General features: G+C 36.9%; 1 protein-coding gene across 13 annotated transcripts in view; it reads right to left on the minus strand.

Moving 5' to 3' along the window:
* NAALADL2 (N-acetylated alpha-linked acidic dipeptidase like 2) overlaps positions 1-16,813 on the minus strand; it is a 409,871-nt gene that overhangs the window by 102,595 nt on the left and 290,463 nt on the right. For all 13 annotated transcript variants that reach the window (XR_005257965.1, XM_038145641.1, XM_038145644.1 and 10 more), the window contains one exon: positions 5,156-5,299. Coding sequence is in view for 12 of the 13 variants with exons in the window: in XM_038145641.1 (XP_038001569.1) it covers positions 5,156-5,299 (144 nt within the window). In the remaining variant the exon portion in view is untranslated. The remainder of the gene's footprint in view (positions 1-5,155; positions 5,300-16,813) is intronic.

Raw genomic sequence — 16,813 nt, forward strand, 5'->3', positions numbered from 1 at the left:
GCATAAGTCTCATTTTCAAACATGTTGGTTAAATTCTTGAATCCTGATCATGCCAAACACCTATCATCAGACAGTTTTTTGAGCATTTGAGTACTGGATTTTAAAAAGCATCTTTAGAAATTCAGGTTTGAAAACTGAACTCAATTGAAAAGATTTTTGCTAATCATTGAAAAAAATTTCTCTACATGCACACTTAACTGAAGTATAGAAAAATCAAGTATTAGCTGAATTTAAGGATTTCAACAGAATAACTCCTGGATCATAAACCCCAAAGCTACTTCAGTATACTGCTGAAATAAAGTACATCAAATAACTTCAAGTAATGCAGTTTTTGAGATAGTTCCTGTTGAAATCAACACCTGAATAAATGTGAACTTGTCTGAAATCACAACTGAACTAGAGATTTCAAACATCATCAAACATCCATGCTCACATGACTTAGCTGAAGTAAGCTCACTAACTGAGCTGAAGTAATCAGCATAATAGATTACTATTTGATTAATCAACTATGTTGCCAACTGACAACATATTCTCCTTTTTGAACAAATATTCATAGATCTTGAGTTGCCAAGTCTAATCTTAGTTTGAAGAGCTTAATGAATAAACTCCTTGGTATTTGATGATCATCTTTTTTGACCTACAATGAGGAATCCACAAATAAAACTCTTCAGATGAAGAGTTTTTGAAATAAGAAATGCCTAGAATAAAGTCCTTTAAGGAGGCTCTAAACTAGGATGGCCTAATGTGATACAGAATAAATGTGTCACAGTCAACATCAAAGAGAGTTGAAAATGCTTCAGATGGTAGAGTTGAATTTCATAACCTCACACTACTTTCATTCTTTACCTGCTTTATAGCAATCAAAAGCAAAGCATCACACAGGAAAACACTGGCGCAGAACAGAATTCTGAAAATATATCTTGATAATTTACAATTCTGGTAGAAAAACTCTCGAGGCTTCAGCTGGAAGTAGAGGGAAGATATTTAAAAATGCTTCACTCTGTTCATGCTTAATTCTTCTCATGAACAACTGTTTCAAAAAGGAACAGAATTTAAGGGGATCATGAAAAGAAAATCTGAGAGTATTGGTATAAATGTCTGTAAGTTTTCACATAGATCAGAGCTCCCTATTTAACTTGTTCTTCTTTCAAATGCCAGTTAGAGACATCTGCAGAACTCTGCTATATTTCTACTGGTATGTACAATGACTCCAGATTTGGTAGATACAGTAACATGCACTGCCACACAATCTGCTGGCATCTTTCTCTATTTTCTTCCTTGGAGTCATGTTTAGCATAGTCCAAATACCCAGAAATTATGATATTGTTTGCATATTGATATCAGAGTGTGAGATGGCCCAGCCAGTGTTTATTAAATATGGGAGTCTTTATTTTCTCTGACAGGCAGCAAACTACGAAGGAGAAAAACATATAATATTATCACAAGGCTGTAGTTTAACAGGAGGAGATATTCACTTTATCATTCCATGCCCTTCCTCTGACTGAAAAGAAGACAGGCTTGATTTGCACTAGTGCAGCAGAGAATTTCATTTATCTTGGATGAGAATCGTATAATATGGAAAGTAACAGACTCTTCCAATTTTTCCTTTCATATAATTAATGATTCAAATTTCACATGATCAGAGTTGACTATAAACTCAGTATAATGAACATCTGACACATGGAACTACATAAAATAGATGTTCAAAGTCTCATAAAAAATCATTGTGTTGTGCTACAAACCTTTCCAGCCAGTTCTGGTTACCTGTCCCACTCACCCATTCTGTCAGAGGAGGTAGATTTGTTTGCAGCCTACAACAGAGCTCTGCACTGCAGTCACTGTGACGATTCACTATTGATCAGTGACTGTATTTTGTAGACTAAAAAAAGGTTACAAAAGATCAAAAGATTCTACCTAGAAAAGCATTTTGATCTGAGTAATTTTACTGTCTGCAGCAGAATGCTGGGAGTCTTTGTATACCTGGCTCTATTATTCACACAGTGTTTGATATCATTCAAGTAAGTTAAACTATTCATGCCTTGCCTTTATAATTTTAGAAGTTAAAGTATAACAAAATTACACCTATTGCACAGAAAAAGGTATTAGGAGGAGGTAAGGAGAGGGATGTTTAAGTGAGATGACTTGCATTTACACTTCCTGCCAATTGAGCTGCCATACCAGGTCACACCAAGTGACCTTCAGTCCTTATCTCCAAGAGTGACCAGCAACATAGATGTGGAGAAGAATGGAAGAACAGGATGAGCCACAGAACAGGAGGATGCCCCAGACACCTGGAGACTGATCACTACTGAAATCCTGGATCTTTTTCACCTTCTCTCTTTTCAGACATTAATCAGGTTGAGTATGAAAACTGACACTTAAAACCAAAGGGAAAAATTACACACATAACACTGATGTGTTTAGATAGCAGGCTTCCAGGATTTCCATTCAAACCAAAGTATATGATCATTAGTGTAAAAAAACACTTTGTAAATTAATTGCCATTAGGTAGATTTACATTAAATACTCAAGAGTTTAATTGAAAAAGGGTAATTTGTACATTACTGCAATCTCCCAAATAGTGGGAAACTTAACAGCAACAAAGGCAGTTCACTGTACACAGCAAGACTTCCCTCATTTATGTTTATAGGAGTTCTTTAGTTTTACAACAACCTTCACAATGTTCTAGGAAATATCCTAGTGAGACTTTGTAAAAAAAAAAAGGAAGCTTCAAAAGTTTGCAGTTTCTCTATAGAAGTTCGTCCTGAAATTCCTTCTAATTGCCTATCTTTGGGAAAAAGTTTGTGGGAGCACAGAATTTCAGATTAATGAGGATTAACAATAATGTTCCATACCAAACAAAAAGCAAATCTAATTACTGACTTCATCTAACACCAAATTAACAGCTGACTTCAATTCCCACTGTTTGCTTTGTAGGTCCTGAGCGCTCAGTCTGTGTGGGATGTTTGCCTCCATCCTCCCACTCCCTCTGTCACATTTTGTCTCTTGAAAACTGCAAGGCTAAGGGGAAAAAGCAGCAATGTGAGAAAACTATATATAAATGTTTAATCATTACTGATGAATCTGCTGTTCAGCTTTTTGAAACATAATGATGAGAGAATGATGATCATTTTATCCTAACAAATTTCAAGCCAACCAATCATCTGAATTGCTCATTCACCTCCTCTGACAGATAAATGATGAGACCTACATCAGAAGTGAAATCTCTCTCTTAAGCTTCTTCAAATCAACAGGAAGACTGCAAAGTCAACCTTTGCTCTTCTCTAATGCATTGCTGTCCTCAGCATTATCTCTTTAGCTATTACTAGTATTAAACAGTTCTACACCATCTCCTATCATGAGACCAGGCTTTTATCTCTTCCATCAGGGCTGCTACTGAACAACAGCAAAATATATCATCATACATTACAGAATTATACAAGGCTTCTTCTCATATTCCCTATTTTCTCAATAAATTAGGACTTTTTAAAAAAATCCTCCATGGATTACTGTGGTTCAGAAGCTTTACATGAAATCACACACAAGCTGTTGTGTTCACCCAGAGTAAACCAGACATGGACTGGCTCTCACTAGACTGCTGGCTTGGAATATTCCTTCTTTCCAGAAAATTTCCTCTCACAGATTTCCTGTCTTCTCAGGGAAATAAAACAGACATGCCACACCTGTCACAGAAAAAACAGAATAAGCTGCCCTTTAGGGTGATTCTGTCCTGCAGCGTCCAGAAAAAGCTTTTTGAGAAACAGACATTGTGCAGCCTTTTATCTTTCTAAAATGAGTGTCATTTTCCAGCCCAAATTCAGGCTTTGCTCCAGGCACTTCAGCTGTTGGAAAATCCCTCAATACTAACAAGCTTCATGCAGCCTACCTGGAATGGTTAAGCTCTTGTTCCTTCCAAAATGGCCCTTTCCCCTTTTCTACTGGTTGTGGGGGCAATAATTTTTAAAATTAAAAGTTCATTTTCTAAAAATCTACTCAGCCATGCATGGAGGACAATTGTCCTGCCTGACCACAACAGCTTAAGCCATGAAGCATGAGGTCTTCTGCCTTCCTTTTTAGCATGTATAACTACAAATGCTAACACAAGTCATAAAATTAATCAACCTTTTTTATGACTTGTTGTGTTGTCCTCCTATTCCACAATAACACTCCAAAAGCAATAAACTAGGGATACAGCACATGATACTACATTGGTTGCCCTTAAAATTTGTTTTTACTGTTATCATCACTGTGTGTAGCACAGGATACAGTGGCTAAATTAATTTGTTTCCTCCTTTCCAAGACCACAGTTTCAAATCAATTCATTTAAATAAGCCTTATAATGAAATAAACCAATTTTTTTTCCTGTTGAAAGATGGACAGGTAAAAAAAACAAAACTGAAGATTGTTTACTGAAGAATCACTGTTTAAACATGCACCTCATCTAGAATGTTCTCTGGAAGATGATCTCCTGGTGAAACACTGTGCTGGAAACACTGTAGTCTTACTTTTTTTTTCCCTTCCTGTATCAGCAATAAGTTTTTTCAAGCAGTAATCTGTTTGACTTTGCTAATGGCATTATTTCTAGGGAGATACTATGAATGCATTCATCTGGCTCTACTCAAGGTATTTTGTTCTTATCATGATGCCTGATTTCCTGGTGAAAATTGGGAGAAAAAGCTGCCTGAGGGTTCAGGTAACAATACACTGTTTATTCTATAGCATATACAAATTAAGGAACATAGAGACACATTTAGAATTTAAGTGTTATTATTTCAGAAACAGAAAAAAACCCCAGAGAATAATATAGTTGCTGATGCCTTAATGTTAAAATCACATTATTAGGAGTACAAGGCCTAACAAACCATACTGCAGCACTAACAAACCTCCCTAGTGATGGCATCTACACAGAGGAGGTTCTAAGTCAATATTAAGAATTAGTGCTCAATGCCTTCTACTATTTTCTTTTTAAATCACAACTTCCATCTACCAGATTTTAGGAGCATAATTTTTAGACCGTTCATAGCATCTTCTAGAAAGCATCCAAGCAAAACACACCCATAATCAGCTAAACCTTGGTTGTATTGCTGTAGAAGGTGGATTTGGAGTTCCTCTGAGAGGAACATCCCATAGGTGAAGTGTCTTGGAAAAGCATTACCTGCAGCTGGCAGCTGGAGGGGTGTACACCTGTCTTTTTGGGCAGTGTCCTCAGGCAGGGAAACAAGTTTTCTGGCAAGCAGAGCAGAAATTGGTTGCACCAACAGGGTTGTGAGGTTCAGTCGATTTTGCCTGTAGCTTCCATCTTAAATGACAGAAAGGGAAGAGCAATTTAGTAAATGAAAATTAGATTTCTCTCCTTCATAAACTAAACACAAAAATGCAAATCTCTACCACACAACTTAAAACAAATGATATAGATAGGCAGCTGTTCTTTTGTGCTCATAATACTGAAAAAAAAAATTAAAAATAGCTTCTTCAAGAACATCTACCACAAAATTACAAGTACCTATTATGGTATCTGGGCAATAGTTCCACAAGAAAGAAACTTTTAAATGAGTCTGAGCAGATACTAGATTGTAAATTAAACACAACAAATTAAATTGGTATGTAGTTAAAAGAATCACTGAAAAATGGAAGTACTGATCAGCAATAACTTTCAAATTCAAGTAAAAAAACTGAACAGCTGAAGGAGGTCTGGAATAAGAAGGTACTAAACACATTGAGTGGAGAAAGGTATGGATCAGAAAGCACCAGAATATTTCATTTACAGCTGAAACATCTTAAGCAGACACAGCACAAACCTCTTACATCAGCAGTTTCACGCAAAGTATTAAAATCTCCCTTTTACTGAAAAAAAAAGTGAGTTTGCATACACATGCCTGTCTAACACTTGATCATGGCAAGGTTTCTGATGAGATAATGAGATATTTTGGGAGACCAACTGACAGAACCATGGGGAAAATGAAAATCCTAACTTTGCACAGAGAAATGCTCTGAAACACTTCAGGAAAAAAACCAGCTGTTTTTCTCAGTTATTTCAGATGGATATGGGGATCATCTCTTCCCATGGAAAGCAGGAACACTTCTGGCAGATGAAAAGCCCACCACAGCAAATGAGGGGAGGCTGATAGCCTGGGCAGGACACAGCTCTGACACAGCCTGCAACAGCCTCACAATGTACCTGCCCCTGCTGAATCATGTCCAAGCCTTCAACCAGAGATTCAGAATACAAGGCCTCTCCCTGAGACCTCTGTGAAACAAACACTGTATTTCCTGTCAACGTCGAGTTCTTTACTACCCAAAAGCATCCTCTAAATTCTGTGTGACTGCAGGCACAAGGGGAGGAAGCTATCAGCAATCAGCTGCAGGTTTCAAATAAATTTCTATAAAACTACTAGCAGGACTGTTACTGAAACACAGTATAAAGAAAAAAAAATCTAGACACGTCCTCAATTTTTTTTTTTATTTTTGCTCTAGTAACTCATGAAACTTTTTATAGTACACCTTTAATCCTAATGAAAAAAATGACCAAAGCTGTATCATTTCATTATGAAAAAACAAAAGGTGTTGTTCACCTTTAATACTCAGTGGCAATGTGATCAGTGCTCAGTTTGAAAGAAGCAGAAAAATTTTTAGGTGCAAAGGTAAAGCTGCTTCAAAATATAATTAAAAAAAAAGCTTTGTCTCATCAAAATTGGTCTGGGTTCAAAATCTCTTAAAGTTGTCACTTCAGTAAAGAGATGGCAAAATCAGATTGGCCAAGCTTTAAGAGTCTCTTTCTGCACTCAAAAAGAATCCCAAAAAGTCCACCAGAGATGTGCAATTGAGACATTATTTTCTTTCCAGTGTTTGTCAATCTGCAGACTGAACTACAGAGGCAATGAAGCTCAAAACATTTCAGATGAGAAAAATCTCTCCTTTCTCCAGTTACTCACAACTTGAGCTTCATACCTGAATAAGCTGTGAAAGATACACTCTCAAGAACAACTTACAGGAGAAACCCCTCCATATTTAAAAATGAATCATTTCACAATAGAAGATGGAGTTTGAAGCATGGGAGAAAAAGGAAAAAAATCTATAGGGAGGCAGATTTAAGTAATCTGGGCAGATTTATCTGGACGAAAAGCTTTCTAATAGCAGGAATTCATAAAGACTTGTCTAGGCAGGTGATAAAATCTCTTAAACTGAAATCCTTTTAGAGAAAAGTGTAAGCATTCTGTCAGGAATGATGCAGATATGGCTGATGCCCTCCCTCAGGGAAGGTGCTACATTAGATGACCTTCTCACATCTTTTCCAGACCCAAATTCTATAAAATTCTTTAGTAACTAAACTTAGCTAACTAATAACAGAGAAAGAAAAAAAAAACACTGTTGGAATTTATATTAAAAAATGCTTGAAAAAGAAAAAAAAAATAGTTCCTTTCCCTCTGCCAGGCATTTATTAATTACCACTTGTTAAGGAGGCTGAGGAAAGCAATGTACATCATGACCAGACTTCAAAGTGAACCATTCAAAATCAACCTCTGCAGTGCACAGTTAAAAACCTGGAGATTTCCAGGGCTGCTACTTAAAGCCTAATCATTGAGGTTTAAAATACTCATGGGCTTGGTGCTGTAGTGAGAGTGAAACAGTGCAGTTTCTTTCTGTAACTTCAGGAAGAAACCAACACATTGAAAGAAGTTGGGGATTCTTGCTGGCAGTTTCCCTGCTGGAAGCCAAACCCTTCAGAGCACAGAGAGCTTTCAGCATCTGTGGGAACAACAAATGCTTCAAGGATAATTTAAATTTGACATTTTCCTTTAATGAAATTTAGTTTTATAGCATGAAACTCTTCCAAGAAGCAGAATTCCTTCTTCTCTGCAAGTCTAACAATGTAACTGTGCCAGGCCTAGAATCACTATTAATTTCAGAAAGTCCATGGAGAACTTACTGTAAAGCAAAGAGGAAAATACAGTAACCAATTATTAAGTTAATTTTAGGAGCACAAAAATGGGGCAATCTTTAGAAAGTTTCTGCACAGAAAGCAAGGCCTGAATTTCTACTTCTTCTGCAACTGTGGTTTATGTTTTCTTTTTCAACGCAAGCATAAACCTTGAGCACCAGTTTCCACACTGCTCAGCCTGGGACACACTCCCCCAGCCCAGCATTGCACAGTGCTCCATCACTGAACTTACTGGTACTGACAACATGTTCTGGGATTTCTGAATTTAATACTAACACCTGTCCACCATACCCTACTCAGTTCTGAGAAAAAGTACAATTTCATCATCATTTCAGTGACTTTTTAAAGACTGAAAAATAAGAGATTTAGTCACAACGTCATACTTCTCTAGCCCAAAAATACTGCTTTACCCACAGCTTCCTCAGTATTATGTGAATGGTCTTTTATTTCCATTTCTCTGTGTTTTGTGTTATATGAATCAACTTTCTGTATATTTGTGTTTAAATTCCAGATTCAAAGGACGATTGGATAGAGCATTGTATTTCATCAATTTGTGTTCATCCAAGGCATCTTCTGCCAGGATCAGATAAAACAAAAAGTTATCAACTAAAACTGTCTGAAAAGCTTACTGAGAGAATCCATAAAAATAATTCCTTCTATGACATAAAACACTGTTTTAATGATCTTCCCCCAAAAATACAGACAGAAAAAAGTAGTTTGACTGAACATCAAGCAATAACTGTATGTACCCACATCTTTGACTTTCTGCTGCATTAATAATACAGCAGTATTAGTTTTGAAATATCTGAAGTGAATGGCTCATTAATTTTTCACCTTAAGCTTAATAGAAATTTGACAAACAGTTTTATGCTGAAAATAGACACTCCAAGCAGGACTTCACAGCACGGGATGAGAATAAATCAGAGCATAAAATATAGAATAGCGTGCATTTGGTCAAATAAGATGGTTTTGTCACTCAGTTCCTGAAGTGAACAGTTAGTGCAATGCATTCCTGTGAAAGAGGCATTCTTACATTTATTCATTCCCAGTGCACATTCTGCATTGTCCTTTGTCAGCACTTGATCTTGTATTAAGCATGACAAACCCAAAGATGTACAAACTGACATGTCATAGACATTGCTGTTATTTGTGCTTTGAACTTGTACCCAGCTTCCCTCCACCTTTGTTGGTAACATTCAACAGCTGTTAGCTCCCACTGCTTGTCCTGTAGCCATTCACAATGATCTGTTTCTATTTCTCTAAAAAATCAGGTTATCTGTGGTTTTCCTGGCTTTTATCTAACCAAAGGCAGAAGCTGCAAGGAGCCGTGCAGCACCTACAACAGGAAGGCTCTGGGTACTGAACTCACACCACCACTGCTCATCACCACAATTTTGCTAATCAGCAGCTACTTGATTAAACCTTCATCTACAGCAGCTTGCAATGCTGTCCCCATGTCCATTTTTAAGACAGACTCCTCTAACTCAAAAAAGCAGCCTTCAATTAAGCCTACACACCCCATTTAACCTCTGCTAGACCCATCTGCTACACCTCACAAAGTCACGGACATATCTTTTGCCTTCCTAACTTTTATATATGAATAAAGAAACTCATTCTAGCTGTTATTTCTGGCTGAAAGTGGATTCAGTCAGAATATTGGCCCAGAAAAACTGGTGCTGTTCTGCAAGCAGTTATGAACAGGAAATTCTGGGAAAGCATTCCCAAACTGCTCACCAAAGTCACATAAAGGTTTTTCTGCATATTAAGTCAAACAGAGACCTCTTCCTCTAACAAAAACGGTGCTGAACACTCCAAGGTGTTTAAAATGGAAGTAAGAATGGATTTTATTAATGCCAAGGAGAAGACCATAACTTCAGACTTTCAAATATCAACAAGGAAAAGGAAAAAAATAACTGGCACAGAAAAAAGTTACTCAAGAGGAGCAGAATCTGGAACAGGTGCCTATGGAGTAGAATTGGTAACAAGCAGTTTCCTGCTATGTCTTTATTCACTTCTCTATGAATTATCCACTAGAATAGCAATGTGGAACATATGCCAGTTTTGAAGTGCTGGCTTCACTAGCCATTGGTAGAAATATGGAGGAAGAGAAAAACATTTGCTTTTCTTTCATTAAAAAAAAAAAAAAAAGAACTTTGAAATTCTGCAACCAGGGATTTTAACAACAGCCAGAAGGTTTCAAAGCAGCTTTGCAGGCAATGGAGCTTGAGATGATGAATCACAACAGCATTGTGTGGCAGCTTGCATTTCAGGATGCATGGCCACAAATGGACAGGAGATGCTTAGAACTATGATTGGAGATAGGGGTGAGGAGGATGGCTGTGCCTGTGAAAGGTTTATGCACATTTACAGAAAACACAGAACTGAAAGGCAGTGAGCACCACCACGAAGAGAAACAAGCTACTGAGAGTTCTCAGAAAGGATCTAAAAACCATTTTTCAATTTGGTCTTAGCATTGCTGATAGTTAAAAATAATTCTTTAAAAACACCTTTTTTTTAAAAATTCACATTCTCGTGACTCTAGGAGTTAACAAAAGGGGTGGGGTTTAAAAGAAAACTGAAGATACCATACCACCTGTGATAAACTCCCCAAGTAATAGCAATAATACATCACTGATAGAGAAAATCAGAACCCTACAGAAATACTGATTTGCTTTACAGAGTATATTCACTGTATTCTGTTTACATAACATTTTGTCAACAGAGTGGATGCAAATCTGTGATGTATTACTCAAGACTGTCTCTTTAAACAGATTTCTGCTGTCCTTAAAAATAAACCTAAATATTCTACAGCTAATACAGAAAAAACCCAAACCCTCCAGAAGTTGCTGTCATCTTTTTCCCTCCCTCACAAGGAAATGTGGTTAACCACCATGAAAGACAAAAAAAAATCACTCCCCTCTCTCTCACTGCAAATCACTCTTGTCTTAATGCCTACTTAATGTACTTTAAAAATACTGTCACTCTTGTTTCTTTTTAAGACACACAGAATAAAAAGCAACACATGTATTGTGTAAAAGCAAAACTGCTTTGACACACTGATGCAAAACCATCTCACTAATTTCCCCGCTCCTTTCTGAGAATATTTAATAAAATGGCAAGAATAAAAAGAAAACCAAACAACTTTTCCCAGTGCTCTCACCATTTTGAATCCCCCTTTCCACTTAGCTCGCTGTAGTGGCTGATAATTAAAATGACATAGAAATGGCCAAAATAGAGCAGTATTATGTAACATTTCCACACCAATTGACGTGAAGTAATTTTTTCCTTTTTAAGCATCCTACAATTGTGTAACCACTAAGTCGTAAAAAGAAAAGAACATTTCTTCCACATATTTCAAATAGCTAAAACATGTTTTTATGTTCTGCTTACAATGGAATGTAACAGGAGAGAAAGGACAAGACAATTCTCAGGTTTTCCTGTGTTAGCCTGTCTCACTACTGAAGTGAAAGAAACTCTCCACCAACAGAGAGCAGGTTTGTCCAAAACAAAACAAACAAACAAACAAACAACACTGCCCAACATTTTGAAAGTGGTGGTGGGTATTTAAAAGTGTTGACAGAAGTCTTATGGGTTACAAGACAGAAATAAATATCACTTGATGCTTTAAAAATAAGCTTATTTTAAAAAAAAATCTAATAATCATACATTTAAACTTCTGCACAACTTATTGTTTGCCACCCATAGTGAATTCAAACCAGCACATTCAGTACTTTAGTATATAATTTTGGATTCTAGTCTTGATAGCAGAATATCTGTTTAGCATCTTCCACTGTCATTAAATTCAAGATATAGGTACAATCCACTGAAAGGAAGGTGTGTGGAAATAATCAATGCTGAAAATATTGGAAACACTCAGAACCATCAGCCATGTAAAAAGCTGACCACAAACTGCTGCAACCATTTAATCCAAATTCTAATTTGGATAATAATTTGATATCTTTTACTTTTCAAAAATATGCAGAGGTGTTAATCCAACGGAGTGCAGCAGAACTACTTGAAGCTATTGCTCTAACTGCACAATCCAAATTACTAAATACCAGACACATATTTGGACTTCCTTTATTTTAATCTTTATCTTAGAGAAAACTACTTCAGGAATCCTATACCTGCAAGCCTATGTGTGAAATGTACCTGTTTGTTGCTCCCAGAAAATTAGCTATAGGTTGTTCTTGAACTGAAATCTGGAAGGAAGCTCATGTGTGTGTGTGTCTGTGCAGGAGGGAGCACAAATCAAACTGATGAACTAAGCTTGGCACAGCTGGATTTTAAAACTGATATATTAAAGAACATTATGAATTTAAGTGGCAAGCACGTTATGGAATTTTTTATCAGTTTCATTGTGGGGGAAAAAAATTCTCTCCCTCCTGATCCAGGCAGCCAAGCAGGAGTATCCTGCAACAGAGTGGAACCATGGAGTCACAGCAGCAAAAGGGGCACACAGCACCTCCTGCATGAATTATGTTTTCTGTTAACCACTTCAAGAAATAAGGAACGTCTGGCACATTAGCAAGCTAGTCTTGGAACTTGTTCCCTCATAAACAAAACCTTGGTGATGGCCACCATAGATGGAACAAACAACAAATGTGGAAATGAGACATTGATACAGATTTCCTTTCCTCCAGAGATGATGGAGACTAGATACAGTAAAATAAGGGTCTTGCTTTATGCAAAATAGGTGTGCAGCTGCCAGAACACACATCAGGTAACATATACCATCCTTATACTGATTATGAACAAGCATAGATTCCTGTTTACTCACAATAATGAGATTTATTGTTATTAAAAATAATAAAAGCCCTATAGCGCTCTGCAAGGAATGGAATGGAGATAGAAAATCTGCAAGAAAACACCGAAAGTGACAGGTTTAGGATGACAATTATTTTGTTTACAGCATGTAGTGAACATTGCAATGACTCACAATCACATGCTGTCTGTACATATTTGGAGGACAACATGAAATAAAATTGCATATGTTATCTGTGGAAGAGGATGCTTTTCTTAAAGTAATAAACACCTCTGCTTCCAGATTTGTTTGTAACCACTGAAAGCCACATTTTGGCCCCACCACAGTTTAATTGTGCCAGCACAGTCATTTCAGGAGCCATATTATGAACCAGATTAGCACACTTCAAAATCAGTGCTATTAAATAAATGAGCAGAGTAAGAGGACAAGGATATGGAAGGCATGGCAGGAATTCCTGCAATTCAACCCAAAGCCTTCTATTCCCAAGCCACAATTCCAGGGGATACCTGTGTGCTCTAGGACCCAAAGTCATTGCCAGACACAGGATGACACTTAGATATGCACATCAATTCAAAAGCTTCTTACAGATTTTAAAAAAAATATTGAAAAATCTTTATATTATCATTTTTCTCTAGGTTTGTTTTTTAAAGAATTATAGCATACTTCAAGAAAACCATTAAAAAAAAAAAAGAAAGCCCCTAATATTCTGGCTGAAAATGATAAATAATTAATATGCATCTGCTGTTTTAGCAGTTTAAAGAAGCTGCAGTGTTAATTTTACTTGCATGATAATAATGTCAAAAATTTTGTAAAAGAAGATAAATCTACATGTCTAGCAAAGCTAAATATGTTATTATCATTTAGCTTTGTTTTGGTAGAGTATGCAATTGGAACTGCAGTGATGCTAATTTTCACATTAAATTCTGACTATATGTATCAAAGGCATTCAAGAAGTTAAAGAAAATACTCTCTATCTGCTTTTATTTTGTTCTAAAGGTTTTCACCCAGTCAAAAGAAATACAGAGAAAAATCAGTGGTTTTAAAAAGCCAGATTGCAATGGAAGTGTTCCAAGACCTCAGTTCATCTTTATTAATCTTTCAACACTCAAGATCAGATAAAGTAGATATATGTGGTCATGTACCAGTAATAATTTGATTAAAATTACTGAAGGAAAAGAAGTAACCTGGTAAATCAATCTCAAATGACAGCTTCCTGAAATGAAGATACAGGTGCTCTCAAGACCCCCATTAATCCTATTGATAGTACAGAGAGGAGAAAAGCTATGCTCAGAAATTCCTAAAATTCTGAATCTATGGAAATCCTTGTAAGACACCTTGGTTTATTTCTTGGATTACAAAACAGAGACAAACAAACAATAATCTATTTGCAGCGCTCCTCAGAGATATAAACACTGGTATTTAATTTACTTCATAAAACATTGCAAATACATGAGCAAGTTATCATGTTCATGATGACTCGTGCTACTGCTGGATTCAGCTGCAGAAGGTGATTACAAACACCCAGGAGAACTGGATTTTATTTTGTGCACAACAGCACATTTTCTGTGAATATGCATTCCAGACTCCAAACGGAGCCCTTGGCCCTAAATGATTCCTGAACCATCTCTTGTAAGGAGCTTTGCATCCTCAAATGAGTTTGTGTAACCTGAGATGAGCATGAAAAATTAATCGTTTTCTTCAAATAACAGAGTCGAGGAGCTGGTTATTGTTTAGGTTAAACTCCCTGAAATTCAAGGACAATTTGAGTCAGGAAGATCAGAAGCAAAGAAAATTTGTAAGAAAATAGAAAATAAAGTGAAGCTTGAAAGAAATAATTCCTTATTGAAGAAGGGTAAAGCAGCAGCATAATTTCAGAATACTGCATTTTGGGCAAAGTTTTAAATTACAAGTCAGTGATAAACATTTATTCCTACACATGTTTTTAAAAAAATGCTACTTAGGATAATTTTTCAAATTAAATAATAAGAACATTTCCACAAACACAGTGGAGATTATTGCAAATTACAGCTAGCAAAATTCAGCAGAAAATAAGTATATTGTAATTTGAATTGTTACTTAAAACAAATTTTAAAAAGTGTAGCCAAGGTTTTTTTCCGGAGGGAAATAAATACTTTTGGTAGCTTATACTCATATATAAAATAGTGCAGGAGGAACCTGCTAGTGGTGTTTGGGATCTCACGTTTTTAAACAATGACCTGCAAAAGACCAAATGCTATAACAGAATAAAAATATTGGAAAGACAAAGAAGAAAATATAGTGCTATAACAATGAAAAATGAACATGGAAAAACAATAGGAGCTTTATGGACCAAAACCAAAATATTGAAAAACAGGCATCATGTTCTAAATTTTTCTGCTTCTACATGTGTTATTTTGCAGAAATATTACATTTCAGAAACAAAATACTAGCAGGGAAGTCCCACAGATTTTCCCCACTCTCTAGGCAGGCCCAAAGCATTGTTTATAATGAACAGAAATGTTACCCTGACTCACATGAAGTCCCTTCTCCTTTTAAGAGGAATAAAAAGGCCAGACTCTCTACAGCTCCCCCAAAGAACATTCCCTTCCCAGCTCAGGTCTTGCCACAGGATCCGAAGGACACGGAACCATCCTTTGTTCCTTCCCACAGTGTTAAATGTGCAGAGCTCACTCAGGTCACAGCCACAGCAGGAAATCCATTCCCCTATTTTTTTTTCCTATTTCTACAGAGAGCATAGGTCAGAAGAATCCCAAAAGAGCAGTGAAGAAGAAATCAATGGCTTCACTTTGATCATTATCCTGAAGTTTAATGAAATTTAAATGATACCTAGAACAACATAAAATCTGCAAGGACAGAAATGTTTTTGCAAATCTTGCCCTTCATAGGAATTGCACCTTAGCTAAACCACGGAACACAACTCTCCTCTCATTTTCTAGGCTATTATAAAAGGTGTGCTACTGAAATACAACAGGTACTAGCAAAGTAAATAGTTTACTTGCAGCAAGTAAATAGTTTTCACAAGCCGAAACTGCAGAGGACTTGGCTCTTTAAAAACATGCAGGCCCATGGAAGATACACAAATCAAACTATGTGCAAAATACTCTACCAAGAGGAAGACCAGCTTGTTCTATAGGTTAGTATCAATCACAACATTCTTTTTTTTCATTTGTTTATCAAAGTTACAGATATTTGCAGTGGTGGTATCTTGACAACTTCATATATGTGGACAGTTCTAATAAATATCCTCCCTTTCAACAGCATACTATCTGACATCCCCAAGGACTACATGTGTCTCTGAAGAATGGAATCTCAAGGTTTCAAAGATCCACAGCATGTACATCAAGAAGACTTGATATGCCTGAAGTTAGATGTACAGACATAGACCTGAATTGTCAAAGTATTGTGGGACTCATAATTTGTGTGCATGTGTGCCTGGATATTATGGTAAAATCCTCTCAGGCTTCTGGTTCAATAATTAGTTGGACATTAGAAGGAATTTCTCCACTGAAAGGGTAGTCAGACCCTGGCAGGGGCTGCCCGTGGGGATGGTGGGGTCACCATTCCTGGAGGTGTCCAAGAATTAACTGGATGCGGCATTCAGTGCCCAGGTTTAGTTGACAAAGTGGTGAATGCTCATGGTGGATGCTCAAAGGTTGGACTCCATGATCCTGGAGGTCTCTTCAAGCCTAGCTGGTCCTGTGACTGTGAACTAGGGCAGAGTGATGGCACAGAGCCTACACAGACTGTTATTGCCTGCAAACACACAGGTGTGCTCACACACACACCACATGAACCAGAGAACCCACATCTGCCAGTGATGTGTTTCTGGAGAGCACAGCCTGGGCACACCAATCTTACCTGCCAGCACAGTCCTGATGTGCTGTTGTATTAACACAAACCTCACTAAGATTTTTTGCAATGATAAAGGCACAACATCACCTTCTTAGATCACGTAATCATTACTGGAAAGTTCATTCAGCACTTGTGTCAAAACATGTGTGATAATCTAGCCCTCAGTGCTGTCCATGTTCTGATTCTATTTACGGCCACTATTCAGTTCCATGGTTCTTTTTGCCTGAAGTCACTCGAGGACACACAAAGATGGTGAG

This window comes from Motacilla alba, chromosome 9, assembly GCF_015832195.1.
Source record: "Motacilla alba alba isolate MOTALB_02 chromosome 9, Motacilla_alba_V1.0_pri, whole genome shotgun sequence".
Lineage (NCBI taxonomy): Eukaryota > Metazoa > Chordata > Aves > Passeriformes > Motacillidae > Motacilla > Motacilla alba.